The 24,080-nt window shown below is 37.1% G+C and overlaps 1 protein-coding gene across 3 annotated transcripts in view; it reads right to left on the bottom strand.

The window, feature by feature from the left end:
- PHKB (phosphorylase kinase regulatory subunit beta) overlaps nt 1-24,080 on the bottom strand; it is a 66,972-nt gene that overhangs the window by 40,760 nt on the left and 2,132 nt on the right. The window contains exons 1-10 of one of the 3 annotated variants that reach the window (XM_066557172.1): nt 23,315-23,651; nt 19,437-19,454; nt 17,299-17,388; nt 16,273-16,411; nt 15,535-15,634; nt 13,731-13,838; nt 11,795-11,875; nt 9,105-9,220; nt 3,548-3,611; nt 852-947 (exon numbers count right to left, since the gene is read on the bottom strand). In XM_066557172.1, coding sequence (XP_066413269.1) covers nt 852-947; nt 3,548-3,611; nt 9,105-9,220; nt 11,795-11,875; nt 13,731-13,838; nt 15,535-15,634; nt 16,273-16,411; nt 17,299-17,388; nt 19,437-19,454; nt 23,315-23,369 — 867 coding nt within the window. In that variant the 5' untranslated portion in view covers nt 23,370-23,651. Of the gene's footprint in view, nt 1-851; nt 948-3,547; nt 3,612-9,104; nt 9,221-11,794; nt 11,876-13,730; nt 13,839-15,534; nt 15,635-16,272; nt 16,412-17,298; nt 17,389-19,436; nt 19,455-23,314; nt 23,652-24,080 lie in introns of those variants that run through there. The other 2 variants (XM_066557174.1, XM_066557173.1) reach the window with 2 other exon arrangements.

The raw sequence follows: 24,080 nt of genomic DNA, 5'->3' as shown, positions 1-24,080 counted from the left end.
CAAAGGAAGAAAAGAACACAAAGGGATAAGTCTAATATGGGATAAGTTATAAAATCAGCTCCTGTTGGGATATTTCAAGTCTCCAGCAAGTAACAAACAGCAAGAGTTTTAAAAGACCATTTTGAGTATAAAAAAAGTAGCTGACAGTGCCTTTTATTTTAATTATCCAGCACTACAACTCTGCTATAATTCTTCTACACAATAAGTAAACTATTAATGTTTAAGATTAATAGCCTGTTTCATGAACAAAACTGCTATTATATTCCAGAATGAATAAAAAAGCAGAACCCTATTATCACTCATTTTAAATTACTGATTCTCTACCACCAAATTTACCTTTGATGCTAGCACTGAAATAGATGTTTTTTTAACTAATCTATATTTATGTCATTTAGATTTACTCACTAAGGAAATACATTTGTAACGGTAGAATATAACAACAAGAAATTGTTCATATTCAGCAATTTATGATAAGCCAAGCTTAAAGGCTTTTTTCCTAGACAAAAGAAAGAATTAAAGCTAAAACAAAGGGTTTCAAAAGTGCAGACACTGTGTATAGTAGAAACTAGGCCAAAAGAAAAACAAATCCCCAAGGCTGCAAACCTCACTTAAGTTATTTCCAATTTTATTTTAAAATTGTCTGGAAATCTACCAAGAGGTTACCACTTTAATCTAAGTATTAAAAACTAAAGAGGATCGTATTAATCCCATAGTAACTACAGCACAGTGACACTTAAAAAGCAGAACTTTAACAGCTTCCCAGCAAATGTCACATTTATCAAGCAGATCAGAAGGTCATATGCACTTGTTTCCTCCACACTCTGCTGAGGTGAATGTCTTTAATGACTTACATGAGACCTTGACTCCCGGGGCAGCAGGGAGCACAGGGTCTGTCTGTTCCGGTTGTGGGCATCGAAATCCACAAATATGACAGACCAAGAGCAGCCCTGGAACACAACATTGCATTTGTTTAAGGCAAAGGGAAGAAGCTTGGTGCATCCTGCTGAAACTCACTGCTTCTGGGTTTAATTTAGGTTATGTTGTCATTGCTGAAAATTCTAATCAGAAAACACAGCACTACATCAAGTCGAAAATATTTTGACTTTTCAATATATTGAAGTATAGCCAAAATTAGATGGCTTTATCACTGATTAGTAATTATATGATTCATTCAAGCTGTTAACTCTTCTATTAATACTTGAAAAATGAGGCCTGTATTAAGGACAAACAAAAAAAGAGTAGTTGTTCTTCCCTGTGAACACAGGAAATGTTCTAAACAGTGATGCTGCATATTTCATTACAAGTCAGTTACAACACAAACAATTGGATATTCAGCACAGGTACTGCTTTGGAAAAGGACTTTCATAGCAAACAAAAATGGTCTGCTTTTCAGTTATTGTAAGGTCTGCATTATCAACATCTACTCCTTGGTAAAATCCACTTCCTAATAAAATCAGTAATTTTACACTGTACTTCTCTGTCAACTTCTTGATACTTCCTGAAACACTAAAAAAAAAAAAAATCCCCTGGCTGAGACAGAGTTTAAATAGAATCAATACAATTTAGAACTATTACCAGGAGGCAACTTCTTGCAAATTCAGCTTTGTTAATGAACAGGTACATTCATGTATGTTGCAACTGATAATGAATCTCAGAATCACTGCCCCACTGGAAGACAGTCCATATGAATTCATTCCACTAATGGTCATAAATCCCAGAAATTTTTATAAATCCACCAAATTTCTCCTAAACAGCAGCCAGTTTTTTTGTATACTACTTTCCTAGGAAGACTGTTCCAGAGCCCACCATTCTAATTATTAAAAACTTCAATTTCCAGTGAAGTTTCTACATAAATACCTCACCACCCTTCTTTGTGTGCCAGTACCAACATCCACTGAGATGCTTCTCCAAAGAGTTTTATTCTTACTTACACTTTACTGCACTCTAATTATATATAACTACCATAAAAATGCACAGCTTTGCTTTACTAGGGTAAACAAAACCCTAAACAATTTTTTCCACTGTCCTCATGGAGAATAATCTGTTTTCTCAGTTATTCTAGCAAGATATACACTGACTAGTGCTGCAATAAGAATGTACACAAAAAATCACATTGGCATTGATGTATTTAACTTTCTTCTTAATCCAGATTCTGATTATTCACAATTCTCTAAACTCACCCACAAACTCTGAACACAACCTGCCTCCAGGTGCAGTTCCAAAGTCTGTGCTGCAGGGAAGGATTCTCTGGGGATTCAGGAGCAGCCTCATTCGCATTCCTTAAACCCACAAGCACCTTGTTTGACAAATGAACTATTTTTCACCTCTCTAAAGACTGTAAACTTCTGGAGTAAGAACACCTTACAGAGACTTGATTTATGAAAAAAAACCCAAACTTGTTTTTGCCCAACCCAGTAGAGGGCATGCAGCTCACACACAAACAGCTCTGCCCAGGTCAGCCTTTAACGCACCCCTCTTGCTGTGAGCAGTGCTCCCCAGCAGTGATTGCTGCAGGTTGTACCTGTGCAGCTGCAGGTGCAAACAAATCTCTTGAGGGGCTCAAGGGGATTTCTCAAAGCCACTGGAACACAGCTGGTGCTAAGCACAAAGGCAAACTCTGCACAGACTGAAGGTCAAAATGGGTTCTGTTAATGCCAGCTACAGATCTCAGAAATAAACTCTCAAAACATTTAAATGGGTCTTGCTTCAGCAATTTATTCATCCTTTCCAGGATTCAGTAAAAAAAAATTGAAAAAAACCTCAACAGCCACATTTACTGGTGCTTGAAACTGTTGGGAAGGTAAAGATTATAGATAAATGTCATTTCTGAAAGAATAACAATGCATATACAGTGTCTGATCATTACTGAAGATCCTTACTACCTCCTAGTTCTGAACACCTGACATCAGCTTTTAAAATGCATGGCATCTCTCTCTCATATCTACATTTTCTAAACCATTAATTTGGAAGATTTTAGCTACAGACTACTGTATAGCACCAAAGACAAAGATGCACACAGAAGGGGAATCCACAGCAGATATAAAAGTCTCAGAAAAGGCTTGCTTCCCTAATTGATCCAAGCCACATAAAGGATGAGAAAAGACTTTATACATGTGCAACACACTGCAATTAAAAACAGGTTAAAAAGTGGGATTATATAAAAGCAGCTTGTTTAAAGTCTCAATCAAAAGGCACATGAAGGAAGCAGACAAAAGGAAGGTAATGCTTGAAGGGGGAAGTATATTCTAGTATCAGCAATAGATACACTTCTGAAGGAAAAAGCATTTTGGCAACAAAATTCTTTCTCAGACTAAGCTACAACCACTTTAGAATTTTTCTAAGGAAAAATCCCAAGTGATTCTTGATAGAAAGGGCACTAATGATTTTATCAGATAAATTCTGTACCTGAAACAGCAGCAACCAGTTTGCTGACCTTCTTTAAAGGTGGACTCTAACAAACTGTGCTAGATGCTTCTAAATATCCTCTGATCTACCCAGTAAATCATTATTGCTAACAACAAAGGAGAGAAACAAACACTTCTATTACCTGATTTCCAAAGAGATTGAAACCATTAATTGCTTCTAAAGCTGCTTTTGCCAGTCCCACGGAGCTGAGGAGAAAGCAAAACAAAACCCAGAGGTATCACAATTCAAGCCCAGGCTAAAACTTCACACACTTGACAGCTTTCAGTGCCACGATCTTTTCTTGATTTGAATTTCATGCTTAACCTTAATGTTACTAAAATGATGATGCAGCAGATTTGGGGTTGTTTTGGTGGTAGGTTGGGTTTTTTTCTCTGAAGTACTACTCAGCATTTTTACTTGTCTTCAAATGTCAGAGACCATCTCACAAAAGAACTTTTGTTCTCACCTTGCTATCAGACACTGGCATTATGCATTTCAAGGTCTTGCTAATAGCACAGAGACAGAGGATTTAATTCAGCACAAATTTTCAAACCAGCTCTCAAGCATTAAACTTTAAAAGACTGATTTCTAGCTTTCAATATAATAAAAGAGCTCATCAATCTGAATTCACATCAGAAGGATTTTCATATGTCAACCATATAGTGACACATCTTTTATTTCACTTCATCAAAAGAAAACAGGACCCAGAAATTCCATCAACAAGACTTCAAGTTAGCACCCACATTTTAAGACACTATGGATTAAAATAACTAATAATTATATAATTTAAAAATCAAATTCTATATTAAAATTATTTATTAACCATTATGTAAAGGCCACAGTACAAATAAAATACATTTTAACAAAGTATTTTCATTTTAAAAGTGTCGTTTTCTATTTTCCTTGTGAGTATTATAAAAAAAAGTGAAGCACCATTCTTCGTCTTTCAGATTCACTTCTCTTTTTCTCAGTTTTAAAGAATACATAATTACAGATAAATATTCAGATAATAAGCACTAACTATTCCCCACTTGTATGTAAGAGGTGTTGTGACTGTATTGACAAACAACATCACCATCCAGCCCCCCACCAAAAAATTGACAACAATTAAATTGGCAGAAATCTGCAAACAGGGACTGTGCTTCAATCTTTATTTTTCTATACCCCATGCAGCACTCTGGGATGGAAGTAAACATTTTACCTTACTCTAAATAAACTGATTTTTACTATCTATTATTGTAAAATATGTAATTTCAAATTATTACAAACAAATTCATATTTTAAATATGGGGTCTAATTATGATTACACAGGAAATACTGAAAATAATGAAAATAATTCAATGCAGTTCCAGAATTTGGTTTTTTAACTATTACTGTACTCGTGTTGCTTCTAATATTAGAAATACTTTCGAGTGATTTCACACTTTATCATTTATAAACCCCCATGTTCCTTTCTGAAACACTGCCAGCAATGATTCTCCTGGGTTCCAGTTCTAATTGCTCAACAAGACAAGGCTGAACCAGCTTAACCACAGCCTGCTCTGAGCAGCTGCCTCTGCCTGGTGCCTTCTGATGCTGAAAGCTTTGAGAGCTGCAGAATGAGATGAAGAAATAAACTGACTCAAAAGAGCTGGGAATGTAATTATGATTCTGGCTTTGTTTCAAGTACCTAAAGAAAAAAAGGTAATTGTTCTAAAAATTGCTTTATTCTAATTATCACCTAGCCATTGACCAATTAAATTGACATGATGACTCAGAACAGAACTTTTCAGAGGAATTCAGTATTATCAAACTGCATATACAGAAGGTAAAAATCAGAGAAATCTTGCACACTTGAGCTTGTATCACATGTTAAAATCTCGTATTTTCCTTTCAAGTAATAGTCCTAATATCAACATGATCTATTTTCAGATCTATTTTCTTCTGATAAAAGATAGAGAAGTAATAAATGTTCAATTGGTATTCAGATAACATAAAACTACTCAACCTGTCTACAAAATAGGATGGTACTGCTTCAATGAAATTCAAGGCAAACATGTATTCCTTCCTTGAAATCATCTCTGCTTTGCAGACTCAGTCATTATTCTACAATAATAGTAGTAAAAAAGTTAGTAATTTACTGTAATTTATCAGCATTTTTCTATCTCTAGTTATTGAAAGCCCCTGGAAACTTCATTACTCTCACAATTACTTGCCAGTGACCATATAACTATCCCAAAATTGTCAATCACTCTCTTCACCACACACACAAGTACTACTTAGATTATCAAAAGTTTTATGGGTAAATGACAGGAGGAAGTCCTTTAAAAGAAAAAAGAAGTCTGTGAAGAGCCTTTGTATCAAGTGTGTCTTTCCAAGAGTGAACAATCACAGCACAGCACTCTTCAGGACTGTGATCACACTTCACACTCATTTCATTGCCACTGATTAATGCCTTCCTGTTGGGAAAATTGCTAAAGAGGTTCTGTAATAAACATTATGCTTGTGTCTTTGTATAGAAAATACATTCCTCAGACTCTACAATTTAGTAACAAAAGAAATGGAGTGTCTTAACTGAATGAATGGCAAAATGTATTTTAATAAATGTGCTGCTTCCTCCACTCATTAGGCCACGATGAATAGACCATACTGACCTGTGGGACTCTGCTGGAGAAAAAGGTGCTTTCTTGGAGATGGGCCCAAAGCAAAACCTCACCCAAACCCTCTTAAAATACTCTGAAGATTTCACAGGATGATGAAGTCATTGGCCAGAAGGGACATATGGAACTCATCTAGCCCAACACAAAACCTCACCTGAAGCCCAATATCTAACCAAGACCGATTTAAGTAAACCACAGCCTATACTAGACAAGCCTCACAAACCTCCAGGGATGGAGATTCTGTTTTGAGCATCCTGCTCTTTCCTTCTCTGTGCTTCAAATTAAAAGGTTTCTTCTTCATGGCCCCACTGAACCTCAGCAGGTGCAATTCTCAGACCTTCCTGGAGCTGCCAGTTATTTTAATGTGTCAAGGATTATCAAGAGCAGCCTTGCAATCAAAATGCCCCTGGGTAACATTTGACCTTGAGCCATATTTAGGGCAAGGGAAGATGAGACTAACCTGGAGAAACCACTTCCAGCTTGCTAAATGAGATTTAGTAAACACACTTAAACAACATTCATAATTCTCATTACTTTTTAATTGTTGGATTCAACCCCTCAGTAAAATACCTAAGGGCAAACACTAACATTTGCATATTTTTAGCAAATGTAAATCAAAATACACCTTCAAGTATATCCATCCTTAATCCTCCTCCTGTTCAATGTCCTGCCTCCATCTGAATGCTGTGCATTTCAACTGGAACATCAAGAGATGTAAAAAATAAGAAAACGAGAAAAAAAAATTCTACATCACTAATAATTTTGTAACTCTATAACCCAAAAAAAACCCAAGGAAGGACAGCACTGTAGCAATGTGCTATATACCCCAGAGAAGAGCACGACTGAGGCCCTGCAGCTCCAGATTTGGAAAATGAGGATGCTGCACTTTGGTAATTTCCTGATTCTCAGGGTGCATATGGGAGGTGTCAGAGGCACTTTGCACAGCTCCTCAGCAATCCTGCAGAGCAGCTGGATCAAACAGCTACAGGACAAATTAATTTCTGTCAAGTTCAGCCGTATGGGAAGGGATCACACTACAATAAAAGCTGTTACAAATCTTGTCTTTGAACCAATAAAAGACATCAATTTGCATACATCAGTGCAGACGTGCTCCACAGAGTGTTCTGCTATTTATCATTTATCAGAAGTGTTTGGAGCTGTACTAAGAGACTGTGAAGGCTTAAAATATCTGCATCTTTTAACATGGGCCATAATGTGCAGCTATTATTCACAGACTTCCAACTGTAAAATATCTTCTTTGAACAGAAAGCCTCTTTCAATAAAACACAAGAATTACCTACTTATTCTGAGAGCAAACACAGCCTGTATGGAGAATTCCATCACAGAATTTAAGGGTCAGGAGTGCACCATCCTTAACACTGACCCTGAAGAGAGCACTTTGGGGTCCATAATCCCAGGAGACCCACATACATCATTTGTGAGCAGACCTGATATTCATAATTGCTTCATCAATTTGAAACAAAAGGGGGTTTATAGCTCTCTTTGGTAGATACAATTGGAACATAAAGTATAAAGAACATTTCAGTGTACACAGAGCTTTCCTCAATAATATCTAAAAATGTCTTTTGATGCATGTTGCCCTTCCATTTTTCCTGATTTATGAGAATCAGGGAAATTGCCTACCAGCTTTCCACAGCGAAGCAGAGCATCCACATGTACACCAAGAATGATAAATAGAGGCAATACTTGTTTCTGATGACCAAAGTCTACTTCTTAGATTAGGACCAAGCTCTGTGCTTCCCCTTATGCTAGCTCAATGATCTGTTAGATTGGCCCAGTCCATTTCACTAAACTTTACCCTTAGAAAAACCAACCTATAAATGTCAGTCTAGATTAAGATAAAACAACATGCCCATTTCCATCTGTTTAAAAGATGCTCAGTTTTCCCTGAAGAAAATTCACATATTGAATAACCAGAATGCTGCAAACAGGAGACACAGGAGTTTCAGTATTCCTTTTGCACATTTTTACAAGGTGAGATCTGGAAAGAAGCATTTGTTTCTCTATGTAGTCATGTAGTCTGGCATTTGACAATTTTACAGACACAGTAGGAGAAAAGAAAATCAGCAAAGTCATAAAGCAGATTACATAACAACAACTCAATTTTTTTTTAGTTCTCATATTGATAAAAAGGTTCTGTAAAAGCCCTGAAAAAACCCTACATTAATAGTTTTGCTGCAAGGACATGTAAGTATATCTAAAGGTTAAAATATACATTCCTGCATGTGGGCTAAGAAAAATAATTCATTCTCAAATGACAAGACAGATTTCTTTGGCAATATTGAAGACTGGAAGAAATGTGTGTTCTTTACAAGCCCTTGATAATAAGGATGATCAATAATGTTTTCAAAATCCAAAGATATCCAAGCCATAGCCATTTTTATGATTAATAAAACCTCAGAAGTCAAAAAGTGAAGGAAACAATAGTAACACTGGAAGAATCAAGTTGTCAGATTACAGATTTGATCCTTCAAGGCAGAGAGCACATGAGTGATTCCACTGAGGTGAGCAGGACAACTCCAGCATTAAAATGCTCCCAGGATTGCTCCCTGTCCCTGGCAGGGCTCAGAACTTGCAGCATCTGAAGAACCTGGAAAAGAGCTTGGCACTAGGCTGCTCTCCAGTGTACAGCATCTTCTTCCCACCACAGTGCAGGAGAGAAAATCTAAACTCATTATTCTCCACCTTTTAAAGCAGGATATTCTTAACCAGTTTTTTGAATATGATTCCAATCCCACTGCACATGCCTCAAGACCCTGAGCTGCTCTGAACACAGGTTTCAGAATTATATACATGCAGCTGCACATAATTACTGGAATTTGAATACTCAAATAGCTAAGCATCCATGTGGTTATTTCAGCATGCATATCATGATGAAATTATCTCCACATTTTCCCAAAATACATCCCGCAGTCTTTAGAGATCCTTAATCTAGTTCAAGCAGTATTTTCATGCATTATTATTTTCAGCTTACCCCGTTATGAATTCCTTTCATGGATTTACTTGCTCTGGCTGACAGAGCTGCATTTGCTCACCTACCTTGAGTGCAGCTCTGGACTGCCATTGTTGTATTTGCTGCCTCTCTCCCAGACACCAAAGTCTGGTACACGATAGGCTCTCTCCACACAAAACACAAGATTCTGGATAAAGGACACCTACAGGAAGGAAAAGTGGCTGAAGGAAAATGAAAGCACATCTTTTCTGTTTTTTTCCAAAAGATAAACTTGCTATTCTTATAACTGTTCTTTCCATCCTTTTCTGTTTCAACTCAAAGGATGATGTTCTCAAGTTCAAATATTCTCCCTAAAACCAGTTTTTAATCCCAAGATGTTAAGAGCTGTCCCAGCCGAGGTGCCAATGTGAATTTATGCAGAAGTTGCAACAAAGGAGGAGATAAAAATGATTTCATATTCAAGACACATATTTGAAGAGCTCCAAAAAGGTGATATTTTGATCTTTTCAAAAAAAATTCATCTTAACAACATCAGAAACCAAACCAAAATTAACACACAGAAATCCTGGTGCTTTTTCTTAATTCATTTTAAGAGAATTGATATGGCAAAGTTTTATTAAATAAGCTCCAGATAATATATATTTATGCAGATTCAAACACATCCCTTTATAAACACAAATAAAACCCTAAATCAATTTATTATAATTAAAATCTCTTCTTGGACCAACACATTTCAGCTGAATACCAAAACACTGAAGGGTATTTTAAGGTATTTAAGATGTATTCAACTATAGCTGGGAACTTATTTGAACAGATAATTTTTCCTGATTTACACTGTTGAAAGAGACATTTGGAGTTGCTTGACTGTAGAAAAATGAAATTGAGCATAAGTTTTATAGTTCATTTTAAAGAGTCCACAGGTTGGAGCTTAGAGAAAATGTAACCCCAAGCACAAGATTTACACTGGTTCATCTCCAAAGCAGGGATTTCATCCCCTCCCATCCAAATTATTCTAGGGGACTGTGGAAAAAAAATCCTGCAATGGCTATAAACACAACCATACTGAGAAACTACAGAGAAGGATCCACTTTGCTACCATCAAGTGGGGTTTTTTTTCAATGAGCTATGTAACAAAACCCCAATCTTTTACTGAAAGGTATTTGCCTGTATACCTTTGTTTTGCCTTTTTTTCTCCATTTTTCTTTAAATTTAAAAAATTTACTATTTCAGATTTACTCTTTATATTTTTATATTTACTCTTTTAGCTAATACCAGTCCATCAGCAATGCTATAATTCTAGACACACTTGTCTCTCTTTATTTAATGTCTCTGCTAAAATGTCACTATGAGGTGTACAATTATCTGCACATTAGATCTTGTCATAGTTACTACTTCCAAGAGAACTCTGTCTCACTCTTCAGCTATGCCCAGCATATTCATCCTTCTAATTCAGCATTTGGTTGTATTAAAATGAACCTTCTCTGAATGAATCCAGAACACCCAAATACTAAGAGTGTGGTTTTTCCCATGCTCTATCAGTAACTGAAATTTATATGAAGGAGCAAATGGCAGCATATAGAATTAGCCACACAGAGCCCAACAGAAAGTGCAAGTTTGTGATAAAAAATCTGAGTATGAATGTCCATAGTGCAGAGATTTAGAGGGGACAGTTGCTAGGAAAAAGACATCCTGGCAAGGAAGAGGAGAATATCCACTGACTGGAGAGTCTATAAACATGCATTTTTTCTGCAGAATCTGTAATTAAATGCAAACATCTGGAGGATAACATAAATTATATATCAAGCTAATTAAATACTTAATTATATACATTTGCCTCCTCACAGATATAAAGGCAGTTCAGAGGAAATAATAAAGGCCTATCATATGATCTAAGCAAGAAAGAAGACGTTGCAAAATTTAGTTTTGTAATTATCTAAAAAACCAGATTACTGAAGATATATGTTATACAAAAATAATGCAAATTCACTATTAGTGGAAAAATCTTTCTTTTTAATAGTAGTACTGCAAGCACATTTAAGCTTTTTAAGGCAATACAGCAGCAACTATCAAAGAGAACAGAATAAATTTAAACAAATCCAGATTAAGAAAATTGGAGAAAAAAAGAATTAAAAAAGTATATACATCTGTGCTTTCTATTCCAGTTTCAAAACATAACCTCATTTTAGAGCAGGCCAGCAGGTTGTCCTGACATGACTTATACTCAAGCCAAGGCTATTATTATCTTATTTACAGAGGAGTTAACCCTCTCTAGAAACATCCCTTACTATGATACAAAATCCTTTTATTTTCAATTAAAGATACAGCAAAAATTCTTAACACCCATATTCACATTGTTTGAAGAAAGCCCTGCAGCTTCCCTGAAAATTAACCCCATTATTTATTGCACTGAATTTTCATTGGACAGGGTGAACTGACAGAGTTTGAAATAATGTGAAAAGTGAGAGCAATGTAAGTAGAAGTTAATTGTCCTAACACGTTGGAACTCTGACCTTTAAATTCTTGACATTGCAGCTACCAGAAATAGCAGAGAACTATAAAATGTTCAGTGTCATGTTGTATTTACTCCTTGCACATCTAACACTTTTTAAGCAGTTATTTCATTATCCATTCATTCCATTACTTTTTCTAAGTTCCACTCAAAGCATAAAATACCTGCAGCATATTTTGAGAACAATTACTTTGCAGTTGGTAATGAAATAAAACCCAGCAAAAACAAACACTGAAGCAGGTTTTAGGACAGGAAATCAATTTCTACCTCATCTGTGTTGTAGATAATCTGCAGCCCCGAAGAGATCATCTCAACCAAATAGAGAAGAAATAACGACAAAGCATTGATCTAGAGCAATTAAACACAGAAAGGAAACTATAATTAATTTTATGCTCATTGGAGTCATGTAAACAAAATAAACATGGTATAATTCATAAGATGGTCCCACTATAACACACTTCTACTTCTAAAAATGCCTGCATCTAATGATGTGGAAACAATCAATAGGAAAAGGTGGCACAACCAAGCCTTGCCCTCTAGAACTTCTGATGTGTTATGATTTTTTGATTTCAAACTGTGCTAGGAAAATGCTCTCCCTTAGGCACATGCTTTGACCCACAGGTAATCACTTTGGTCCCAGGCTGTTTTCATGGTTCCATATATGACAACTCACTGGCCAGGAGTTACCAAAAGGCAAGCAGCACATTGAATAGTGCACAGCACACCCAGAAAGCAAATCCCTTCTGCTCTGGTGGGAATTCTGGCATTATCAGCTGACAGGAGGAGAATTACAACATTCAGATATGATCAGATATTGAAAAACTATATTTTTCAGTACTCATACACAGCATTTATTGTAAACAGTAATTACCTTCAGCAGCTGAACATCAGAATGTCAACTCACTGAGGAATCAAAGGAAACTGCTGGTTTGGTTTTTATTACAGAACTTTCCTATACTTGAGAATTTTTATAACTTCAATAGAGAAACTAAGTTTATCACAGGATGAGGTATAAAACCACAATCTCATTACATGAAATTTAAAGAAATCATCTAGAACAAAAAAGTGGACTCTTTTCTAGAACATAGCAGATTAAAAATTCGGTCCAAAATTCTAAAAATCTATAAATATTTAAAGACAATTGACTCCAGTGTCTTAATGCACCAAATACAGCAATAAGGGCTACATAATATATTCAATGTTTCCCAGCTGAGCCCTCTCAGTTCCTCTGTACTCTTGTCTCCACAGAGCTGAAAACCCTCTCATTTTTGAGGTATGCAGATGACAGATGGGAATGTGCATTCATGTTTATGGGAAGGGTTGAGCTGCCACAAAAGAGACTTTAAACTGTCATACAGTGCTCCCCAGGTCCCCAGATTGTCTCCTCTTATAGATAAAACATGTGCCTTTTCATGAAATTTCCCACAGTCCAAAATGCTAACTTAAGATAACTCCATAAAGCATTTCCCCCAGAACACACAATTTCTGAATCCAGCACATTCACTGTACAAACTATTTAAGTAATACTGTCACCATGAAATGAAATAATCATCAACCCACTGTGTCAGTTCTGAATAATTCCACTAGCAATTCCTGAGCTAAAAGGTGTGTGCAGACTTATGGAATGCAAAATAACAAGATCATGAAAGGAAAAGTGGGTCTGAAAGTAAAGAGAATGGGAAATAAAAGGAATAAAGATTAAAACTCTGGAAAATGAGAGACAATAAAACAATCAGTTATGCAATTAGACTATGCAAAGCAGTGAACAATTCCTAACTGCTGTCAATGTACATTAAATGAATGAAAATTGCTCAAAATTATGGAAAATCAAACTGGGAATATTCACCATAAGATTACCCTAAATCTTTCACTTTCCTGACTACAACATTCTTTTGCCAGGATTATTTATTGACAGCCATCTGTTGGTCTCAAAAAGAAGCAACTTTGTAAACAACCAACCATCTACCTCTACAATCTCCCAGTTATTTCAGTACCCTCTGACCAAAGCAAACCATTCAGTTATGTTTCAGAACACTCTGTCTTTTTCAGCAGAAGATGCAAAAGGCAGCTGACTCACTTTTACCACACACAGCACATCTAACACAAATCTAACCAAACTGAGACAGCTGCATGACAGAAGAATGAAGACAATATTATTAAAAAATCAGCCAAACTTGGATTTACACCAACATGGATGTGTTACCTGAAGGTGTCCATACTCCTCATGGGAGAAGACCTCATCTCCAGTTTGTGCATTGAACACAGAATGCAGACATGCAGATGGTTTGGGGTCTTGTTTAAATTTCTGAACCTAAAGGTGAATGAAAGGCAAAACAAAAAAGCAAAGGTAATAATTTCAGTATGTTTGGCAACCACAAATTCACCATATACCTTATTTAAATTATTATTACTATTGTTATTATTTCCAAACTAAAAAATGTCTTGATCTGACCACTATGCAAACCTTTTCATCAACAGTGTATTTTCAGAACAATTACAATAGCTGGTAATTAAATGAAACCAAGATAACTCCATAACTCTTCAAGTCATGCTTTGCTCTCCAAGAAATTTTAAAATTTTCCAACCATAATGCCAGTACCTGATCCACATTTCACTCAGTGTTGAATGTATTTTCAACATTGATGCTGCCTTCATGAGATTTTCTTCTCTACCAACCAAACACAGCACGTGCCTCAGAACAAGCAAACAAGTACTATAATGTGGAGTCTACCCCACAAATACAATAAATATACTTCAGGTCATGCTCATATGTTCATTGGCAATAGAATGCAACATCTGCATTTTTGCTAAAAGCAGCAGCATTTGCTCAAGTCATATCTTGAACAGAGAACTAAAAAATATCTTCCTTTTATGAGGCTACACACAGTCTCTCAGAATAAAGTCCAGCTTGACTTCTGTCTGTTAGCTACCAGAAACTGTTTATTACTACACTGTAGGAAGGGAAGAGCATCTGTAGTAAACAAGGGAAAAGCAGACAAGCAGTGTGCCAGCAGTGGGACACCTCTGGTAATTTAATGCTCATTATTCTCATCTGGCACTCCTCATCCCCAAAACAAACAACTGCACATCAAAGAGAAAAACAACAGCTGAATTGTAACAAGATCAATTTAGGCCAAGATGATTTGAAGATATGAGACTCTCAAGAAGCAATCCAACCCCCCAGAAAATATATGTCAGCATAGATACAAGTGGCAATACAATACTTGCTCATTATTATTGTTACTGGTACTCCATACCTGTGGATTTCCCATTTCAGTTTGTGTGCTCAGCTGTGAGGGAAGCTATGGACTAACAATACAGTTAAAAGTCAGTGACCTGAAACTTCAAATAACCACATGGAATATATGTATTTAACTACTTCTAGATCTGCTGCTAACCACTATGCAAAATTTATCCACCATACCAAATTTTAATAAGAAGGCCTGAATATTCAGAGTATATTCACAAGAGGATTAAGGGCTGAATCAATCAACTGTGTTGCAACATAAGTAGACTACTCTGTTTCCTTACTCATTTTGGAAAGGTGTGCCCTTCTGAAATGATGTCATTAAGTAAAATACTGCTGGAAAATGTCTGCTAAAGAAACCAAGCAGAAAATCAAGATGATCACCTAGGTAAAGAGAACAACTACAAACACAATAACCAAGATAACAGTACAAAAAAACTCTCCAGCCTTAACAAAAAGTAGTTCTACATCCTTCCATTTAATCACTATGAAAAGACATAAACTCCCCCACAAGTACCAATGGTGTAATATTTGAATGGGACAAATAACTGCAAATGAACACAAAGAAGTTTCAAGTGTATCCTGCACTTTCCTACCCAAAATGCTCCCATGTACTCCCTAAAACGATGCTGCAACAACAATGCAGCAGCTTTTCTGAGCGGGGCACCCCAAGCCTGGGAGTTTGCTGTGTATTTAGGATTTGTTCCCAGTTTAATTCACCCTGCAGGGAGGCCAGGCTGTGTCCCCGGCGCAGTCTCACCTTGTCGGCCTGGCGCATGTAGCAGTAGAGAATTCCCCTCATGCACTTGATGGCAGAGTGCTCCAGCTCGTGGGTCCTGCCCTTGTCATCATCAATGCGCCTGCACAGAGAGAGAGCTCCCAAAACAAATTGCGAATGCAGCAGGGGGGGAAAGGGAGACATTCATGCCTGGCAACATTCAGTACTGAACTAACGCTGGTGCACAGTGCTGCCCTCACTCATATCTACCTATTTACAGCCCTAGTCATCCTTCCTCGTTAAAAACAGTAAAAATATTAAAAGGGTTTTCATCTGCCAACTTACACAAGCATACCTCTTTCAAAATTTAAGAATTTAAAAAAATCCTTCCTGATATAACACCCAGTCTCTTGCAAGTAAATGATTTTTAGGACCAGCAACAAGCCTGCCAATGCCCTGAACTCTTCTACTAGATTTAAAAGTATCCCCTGAGTACAATTTGCCAGAAGAAGCTCTATTTTTAGTAGCAGGCATTAATTCCACTGTAACAAATACTGGCACCAATTTCATTATATGAAAACATGTTGACTTACCAAAAGTAGAGTGACATTTTTAACCTAACACCTTCATAAATATTTTTACTGAGATTTGGAAATGCACCATTCTCTATGGGTTTACAAATCTATTTTTGATAAAGCTTCATTTTCTAAAACTTTCCCAGGGAGCTGAAAAAGAGAGGGAATGGAAGCTGGCAGAGACATGAGGGTGAAAGTTATTCACCTGTAAGCAAGGGCCAGTGCCCAGGAACAGGCAGCACAGTAAAGGCTGTCATGGACTTTTGCCTTTTGGTTACTCCCAAAAGTCTTGGTAGGGAACAGACCTGTGGTTGGGCTTTGATGGACCAGCAACGTTGATTTAACTGGAAGAAGGAAAAATAAAAAAGATTGTTAACAACATTTATACTTCTTCCAGGTTTTAAATAGATTTTCAGGAACAGATCAAGGTGTAAACAACCTGTTAGAGCATGCACAAGATAAAATAAGGGAAAGAAAAGTAAGGAGAAACACACACAAAATTTGTTACATTGTTTTTGCAGACAAATTAGACCTTCTTACACAAAAACCCAGGGGTATTGAAAACTATTTCGATGACTCTGTTCTAGCACAACCCACTTTGTACAGAATTTCTGCAAGGCAACCCAGTAACTTCCTTTCTATGAAAACAGAAGAAAAAAGTGACTAGAGTATATCAACTGCCCCCCAGTCAGTCAAATGCTTAAACTCTCCAGAACTCTCATAAAAATTACATTTTTAACTCAGGCCAGCTGATTGTATTAATATTTATAGAAGTAGAGGGGAGTAAGCAAGGAGAAAAGACAACTACAATTATTTAACTCAGTATCTTGATAGGAAAATAGATTAAGACAGGAATTTTCAGGTTGCCAAAAATAAAAATACATTATGGCACCATTAATAACAAAAAAGAACTGCCAGACTGTTCCAAGTACTACACAAAAGCTTTTGTCCATTTAAATTTTTCCTCAGCTGGATCTGGTCAATGCTACAATCCTAAGCTTCCCCTTTATCCAAAATAATTCTAAATTCAATCTTACAGCTGAATTGGATTTTCAACAGACATTTTGATTTACAGAAAGAAATGTAACTCAGCCCTCCTCTTTGAACCTTCCAAACTTCTAGCAGAAGTTAAGGAAACTATCCTTAAGTAGAAATAATGTAGAGCTGATATTTATCATGCAAATATCAATTCCAACTCACATCTGGGTTAGTTCAAGCATTATTAACTTACCAATTCTATAGTAATGATTTAATTTATCCCACAGAGTTTCCCCCTCTGGCTTTGGAAGGTTAATACATTTAAGTGGCTCATAAATTGAACCTAAAATAAGAAGAAAAAAGAATACCAAAATCAAGATCATGTTTGTTTTTCACATTTGTTATACAAAAGCACAATTTATCAAATTTCAATTGAAACAAAAAAGTTGTTATCTCTACAGTCTCAGAGAATTTTTTCTACAGTGGCTGTCTACACAAACCAGACCTCCACCTGTATCTCCAGTGCCTTGTAGATACAGCAAATGCCACATAAGTGTAGAGTTAATTATTGAAGACAACTACTAAATGTTGAGAATTTTCTAAAAACGTTTTCTTAGAACATAAGTACATTACAGAGAAAATTCCAGAAGATATGTAGGAAAACAGAAGAGGGACAAAAGTAGACCATATTCAATTCTTGCTGCCCTACCTGCCTTCTAAAATGGTGAAGGTGTTCAACACCCTCAGTGTTTCACCTACCCCAAGCCTGTTTGCCCCCACCAGCCAGCCCAGCTGCAGTCATGTCAGAATAGGGCCTGCCTTGTTCCCACATGCTGCTAAAGCTTTAACAAGTTATTCAACAGATAAAGCCCTCAAGTCACCTACATTCCAGAGAAATCCAATGCTATCAAATTCCCATCTTTCATTCTCACTGTCCCAATATTGACTGCTTCCCTATCTGCACCTGAAAAGTCACTTTTTCTGAGAGCTGAAATGAGCTACCTATCCAAAATTACTGGGGTGAACCATTTCCAACTTCTAATTTCAGAGTCACATCCTGCTCTCCCCCACAAATCACTCAGGCTTTATTCAGTATTCTGGATGGCAAGATGTCCACAAGAGCCATGTGCTAACAGGAAGAATGAGAATTTTCCTTTCCAGCCTGCAGCCTGCCCTTTGGGAAAGCTCAGGGGATGCAGAGCCAGGGCAGCCCAGCCAGCCAAGCAATTCTGGCAGGACACAGCGAGTGCTCCTTTTCACAGGGCCTCTCTGGCAACCCCAGCACTCTCCCAAGCATCAGACCCATGATTGTCCATATACAGGACTCTCAGCCCCACGAAATCAAAAAAACAAAATGAAGAAAAACAAAAGTGTTCAAGAAACAACCGGATGTGGGACTCAGTGCCCTGTCCAGTTGCCAAGATGGTGTTTGGTCAAATGTTGGAGTTGATGGCCTCAGGGGTCCTTTCCAGCCTAACTGGGATGTGTGAGAATGGTGACAGAAGCTTTATGAATCCAGTCCTTTGGGGGAGACAAGAAAATGTCCAGCCATCCAATAATGCAAAGCTCACCCCAAGTCAGATTGCCTGGGCTTTGCCAGCACAGGAGTGAAGAAAACCTCACCCCTCCCTGAGCACAGCCCTGGGTGCCTGCTCTGCTTGCATGTCCTGGTGATGCTTCCCAACCCATCTGAGTTTCCCCTCCAGCCTTTCCTCCTTGGGAGAGGTTAAATGAGAAATAAACACCTGCATGTGGGAAAGGCCTGAAGGGGAAGCACAGAGAGCCCAGTGTATTTGAACTGCCTAAAAAAAACAAAGTCAAAAGAAATTAAATTGTTCTGTAATGGAAAAGAAAAACTTGTAACATATCACAGCTTTTGTATCTGCTATTAAATAAATAAGTATTGAACATTCTGAACCAATTTAAATCCATTTTTTGAAGCTATTTTGTTTTGCTACTTCTTTTAGTTTATGAATCTCTGTTCATGAAATGATTAATGATTTATGCTGTTATACAATTAATTCAGTTATCTTGCAAAAGCACACAATACAGTGAGCTGCAGTAACTGTAATCTTGTACAGTGTTGTAGTGAAAGGACAGAATACACAAAAGAAAAAAATCTTCAGGAAGTCAGTGCATAAAAAGCAGCAATTTTATGAGAAATTCACTTACAAATTTTCAAAGGCAAAATAAGGGTTCTAACTCTTGGATTAGCTAACTGAATATCACATGGATATCCACCACCCTTTGAGTGTGAAACAGGTTCAGAATGTCCATTTCCTGTGGGCTGCCCACCCCAGTGTGGCACCAGGACACACAGCTGAGCACCACAGGCACATACACACTAGTCAAAAGTTCCTGAACTAAAATTGTTTTCATTTAAATACTCACCAGACAAACTGTGACCCTCTGTGGCCAACAGAGAAACAAAACAAAGGTATCAAGAACAAAAAGCAAGCATATTCTTCTATTTCAGAGCATTCAAAGATTTCAAGTTAGTGCAGAAAGAAGATTAAACAGAACAGAAAGCATGAAAATGTCAAAACATCACCACAGATTACATTATTCTAGATGTTTGAAACTTTAATACAAATATAGTAAAACAGTCAGAGGAGACTGCTGATGGAACAGAAAGGAGAAATGAATTCAAAGTTTGAAAAACTGACAAAAATTAGTTTTATGCTTTTGAGTATTCCCTAAAATTACTCCTACTATAAGGAGGAGAACTTATTTAAATCAAAGTTTTCCACATATTCTTCATTAATTCCTTATTAGCAACCACAGAGTTTATGTTTTGCTTGGGTATCTACAGCATTCTCCTGGAGAAATCATGTGGTAAATTGCATTTCATTATTGTCACAACCTAATCAAAGCAAGGAACAGTCAGGACAAACACGAAGCTGCTCCTTCCTTGAGCTTTTGGAGAGAGCCCATAACAAGAGGAAGCTATTTTAGGGAAGGCTAAAAAAAGCCTGACTCCAGTCTCATCCAAAATCTATTTGAGTTCATTTCAGCAAGATAAAAACCTGTCATAGAAATCTATTTTCAATTACAGAGTTAAAATCAGTTTTCAAATTAAAGGAAAAAAGAACTGAGATGGCAACGGCAAGACTGTAGCACTCTAAACATAACAGAGTGACATTTGCAAATGGGACCCTGGAGGTCTCACTTTGTACAGCAGCATTCAGAAGAAACAGAGTGAGGACATTCATTTTAAATACTGTTTTTCAAAAATACATCACTTTATTATAACCATACAGTGGGAGTTTTATTTTAGGCAAATAAGTAGGTATGCTAGGAAGAACATAAAAACCTGTTCTGTTGATTTACTATTTTGTCTGCTGTCTAGTGGTGTTACAACCCCATCCAACATTTAAATAGGTTATTTGGGAATTCAGCTTTTTTTCCTACAAAGAATGAAGTGTGCCCATTATTTCCTTACACCACAAGTGCATTGCTGCAGGCAGTACCTACTTCAAAATCAGCAAAAAACTGATCAAAAATCACAGTGTCACTTCCTGTGTTAATATAAGTAATGTCTGATAAGAGAACACTCGAAGTCTTGATCCCAAGTCCAATTAAATCCCTGTTTATCTTCAGACATTGCACTGACTAAACGCCTATATTCCTAATCTGAAGGAAAACTAATCCCCTTTCATTTCCTACCATTTACAGGTCCCAGAGTAATATGATTTCACCTCTCTTCAAGTTGAATAATCACTAAAAATATTAGAGATTCCTTTCAAAGTAATAGAGAACAGGAAGAAATTTCAATTCTATCCAGCCTCTGGATACTGAAAATACTGTGTCATCCTGATGCTACTTCCCATGCACCTCATTTTTATTCCATTATACCTGAGATTAGCATTAACTGCTCTTCAGGGAAGAGATATGACCTGTCCAGATGTTTGGATTCAGAAGCTATGGCCAAAATGGCTTTAAAACAATTCTGTTCCCAAATCTGTACATTTGGAAGCTTTGGACACACACGCACATCCTTGAGGATGGCAGTAATTGTGGATGTTAAAGAAAAACAGGGATTAGCATGGAATTCTGTACTGAGTCTATGGAACAAGACTTGCATATTTCAACAAGGACAGTTTATTCAAATCTTTCAAAGTACAGAATTCATATAAACAAACACTTCCACAAAGCTAATCCCTTGCAAATGGAAGCAACGTGGCAAGAAATTTATTTCTAATATTTCACATGCCAGAATAAGAAAAGAAAATGTTAGCTTGCATAATTATATCAGGCCAGGCAAAAGAAAAAGGCTGAGAACACAAGATTTCCTTGCAGATTTGATAAGAATGAAAACTGATCACAGGCTCTGATGTGACATTAGGTCTGGACATAATCAAACACTTGAGACAGAGGCAAGCCCTGGACCTCAGATCACTGTAACTTTCATTACCCAGCAGCAGTAAGGGCAGTGGCAGCTTCACATTACAGAAGTCATTCGGAGCAAAGAGGATTTTATTTCTACTCACAGTAAAGTTTAAGAAATGATATCACAAGGGGATTTTTAATCACTACATACAGGAGGAAACCATGATCTCATAGTTGATCCTGCTTTGAGCAAGAGGCTGGAGTAGGTGACATCCTGACAACCCTTCCAGACTGAACTGCTCTACAAAACAGGGGAAGGAAACACCAGGAGAAGGGCTTGGAGAGGCAGACAGAAAAGGTATTAAAGTATTCCTGTACCTGAATACACAGTAGAAGTAAGCAAAAGGTATGGATTGTTACCTTGGTTGAGTGACAATAACAAATCAGTAAAAATAAGTAAAATCTTGTAATAGTTTAATTTAAATAGTGTTAAAGAGAAAAGCATTAAAACTATAATTGATCAAGAAAAATCATGTGTTATACTGTGTAAGTAATTCAGTTAGTATTTCACAGAGTCATAGAACATCCTGAATTGGAGGGGACCCACAAGGACTGTCAAGGTCCAGCTCCTGGCCCTGCACAGAACAAGCCCAGAATGGCACCCTGTGCCTGAGAGCATTGTCCAGACCTTCCTGAGCTCTGGCAGGTTTGGTGCCGTGTTCACTGTCCTGGGGAACCTGTTCCAGTGCCCAGGCACCCTCTGGGTGAAGAACCTTTTCCTGATATCCAACCTAAACCACCTTTAGCACAGCTCCAACCATTTCTTCACTGATCACCAGAGGGGAAAAAGAAAAAAATACACACCAATTTATTCTGTCCTTTCTCTATTTCCTAATCATCTGAAGGTAGCTCTTTGCAAGTATATTGCACTTAATGGAAACTCCTGATTTCAGGATTTACAGTAACTAACAACACAAACAACAAAAGCTACTGACCACCAGAAATAAAACACTGACCATCATGCCAGTACACAGGAGCTTCACATAACCAAAATGCCAAAGTCTACCACATAAGCCTTGTAAATGCTACAAGCAAGGCTGGAAACCACTCAGGATATTCAAGGCAGGCATTGCCATTTCTGAGAGTTCAAAACAATGGGTGTTAAAATTACTCAACATGTTTATTTTGCATCACAAAGGAGAAACATCAAATATCTTTACAATAATTAGGAAAGAGTAATTTTTCTTTAATGCTGTCAACACATGACATTTTTTGATGGTCAGAGAGGCAAAACTGCAAAGCCACAGGAAGGGCAGGGGAGTCCAAGCCACCCAGTTGTGTTCCCTTACACTTGTTCTGCTACTGAGTTTCAGCAAGGACTACCCAAGAGTTCCCCCCATTACAGAGTCACAGATGGATACATCTCACCCCAAAGTCCTTCAAAACACACAGGAACGGCCTTGACAGCTTCATATATTCAGCTTCTGTTGTACCTGAGGAGAAGCTGTGCCAGGGTGCTTTACTTTGCTTCCACTTAATTTCCAAATGTCCAACTTTGTAACCAGTGACTGACTGGAAACTTTACTTCTCTCTAAACTTGTCACGCTGGGGTTCTTTTAGGAGTCAATTACAAACAGCATTCCTAATGCACCTTTCACATGACTGTCATATTAAAAGAGAAACTGGAGGTCAGAGATGGTTGCACTGAGGGATACTGACAGGAACACTAAACAAACAAAACAGGAAGATTTGATAGTAGATTTCAATCTAAGTTGATGACAATTTTCAGAAATTTTTACTGAAAGTTCAAATTTTTAAGTTCTACTGTACAGTGCTAAAGAGCTACTAACACAGAACACTGCATGAAACAAAACATACAATTATTTTTTGTTGAATTAAATAGCCACAAACAAAAACAAAACACAGAACTGCACACTTACCAAATTTTAAAAAGGCATGCGCAGAGGAGGCTCTGTCATCATCCAAATTGGCCATTTCAAATTGGTGCAGCTAACCACAAACGGCTCAGGCTAAGCTACAGTCATTTTCAAAACTGTTTAGTAAATGTTAAAGGCAATCAGCATTAAATTAAGTGAAAGCAATGTTAGTGGAGTTATTAACACAACAGAGTGCACAGCACAAACTTTCATTACATCTTATGTTTCCTTCTTCTACACTGACCTCTTGGTTTTATTTTGCTTTTACTTCCACAAAACTTAGTAGTTTACTCCTTCAGAGTGAAAGGACACAGTTTACAAAAAGCCCATCTTTTACATGAGCTTTCTTATTCAATAGGAAATCTGCTACAAACACCAGAATACCATCTGATATATTTCTAGTTGAAATAAAGATACTGATTTAACTAGTGCACACTAAAGTGTTAAGTAACAACGATAAGGAGCTAAAACTCTGCTTTCATCCCATGAGAAATCTACACCAGGATGTTTCCTGCAGCCATATACATTACTTATGGCACTGAATATCTGTTATTAGGGGTATGTCATCTTCCACTTTGGAATATACAATAGGAAAAACACGTCTGTAATTACGATGACAAGTTTTTCCAAATCTTTAAAGTTTCTCTTTTTTAAAGTAAGAAAAATTTCAGGGGCTTTTAACTAATCAACTACTATATTTAGAATCTGCTCCTAATCAGAGTAGCAACAAATGAAACAGTATTTTATTGCTTCAGGAAGGGAAATTAAA

The sequence above is a fragment of the Molothrus aeneus genome, chromosome 11 (assembly GCF_037042795.1).
Source record: "Molothrus aeneus isolate 106 chromosome 11, BPBGC_Maene_1.0, whole genome shotgun sequence".
Taxonomy (NCBI): domain Eukaryota; kingdom Metazoa; phylum Chordata; class Aves; order Passeriformes; family Icteridae; genus Molothrus; species Molothrus aeneus.
This window is presented reverse-complemented; position numbering and strand designations above follow the sequence as displayed.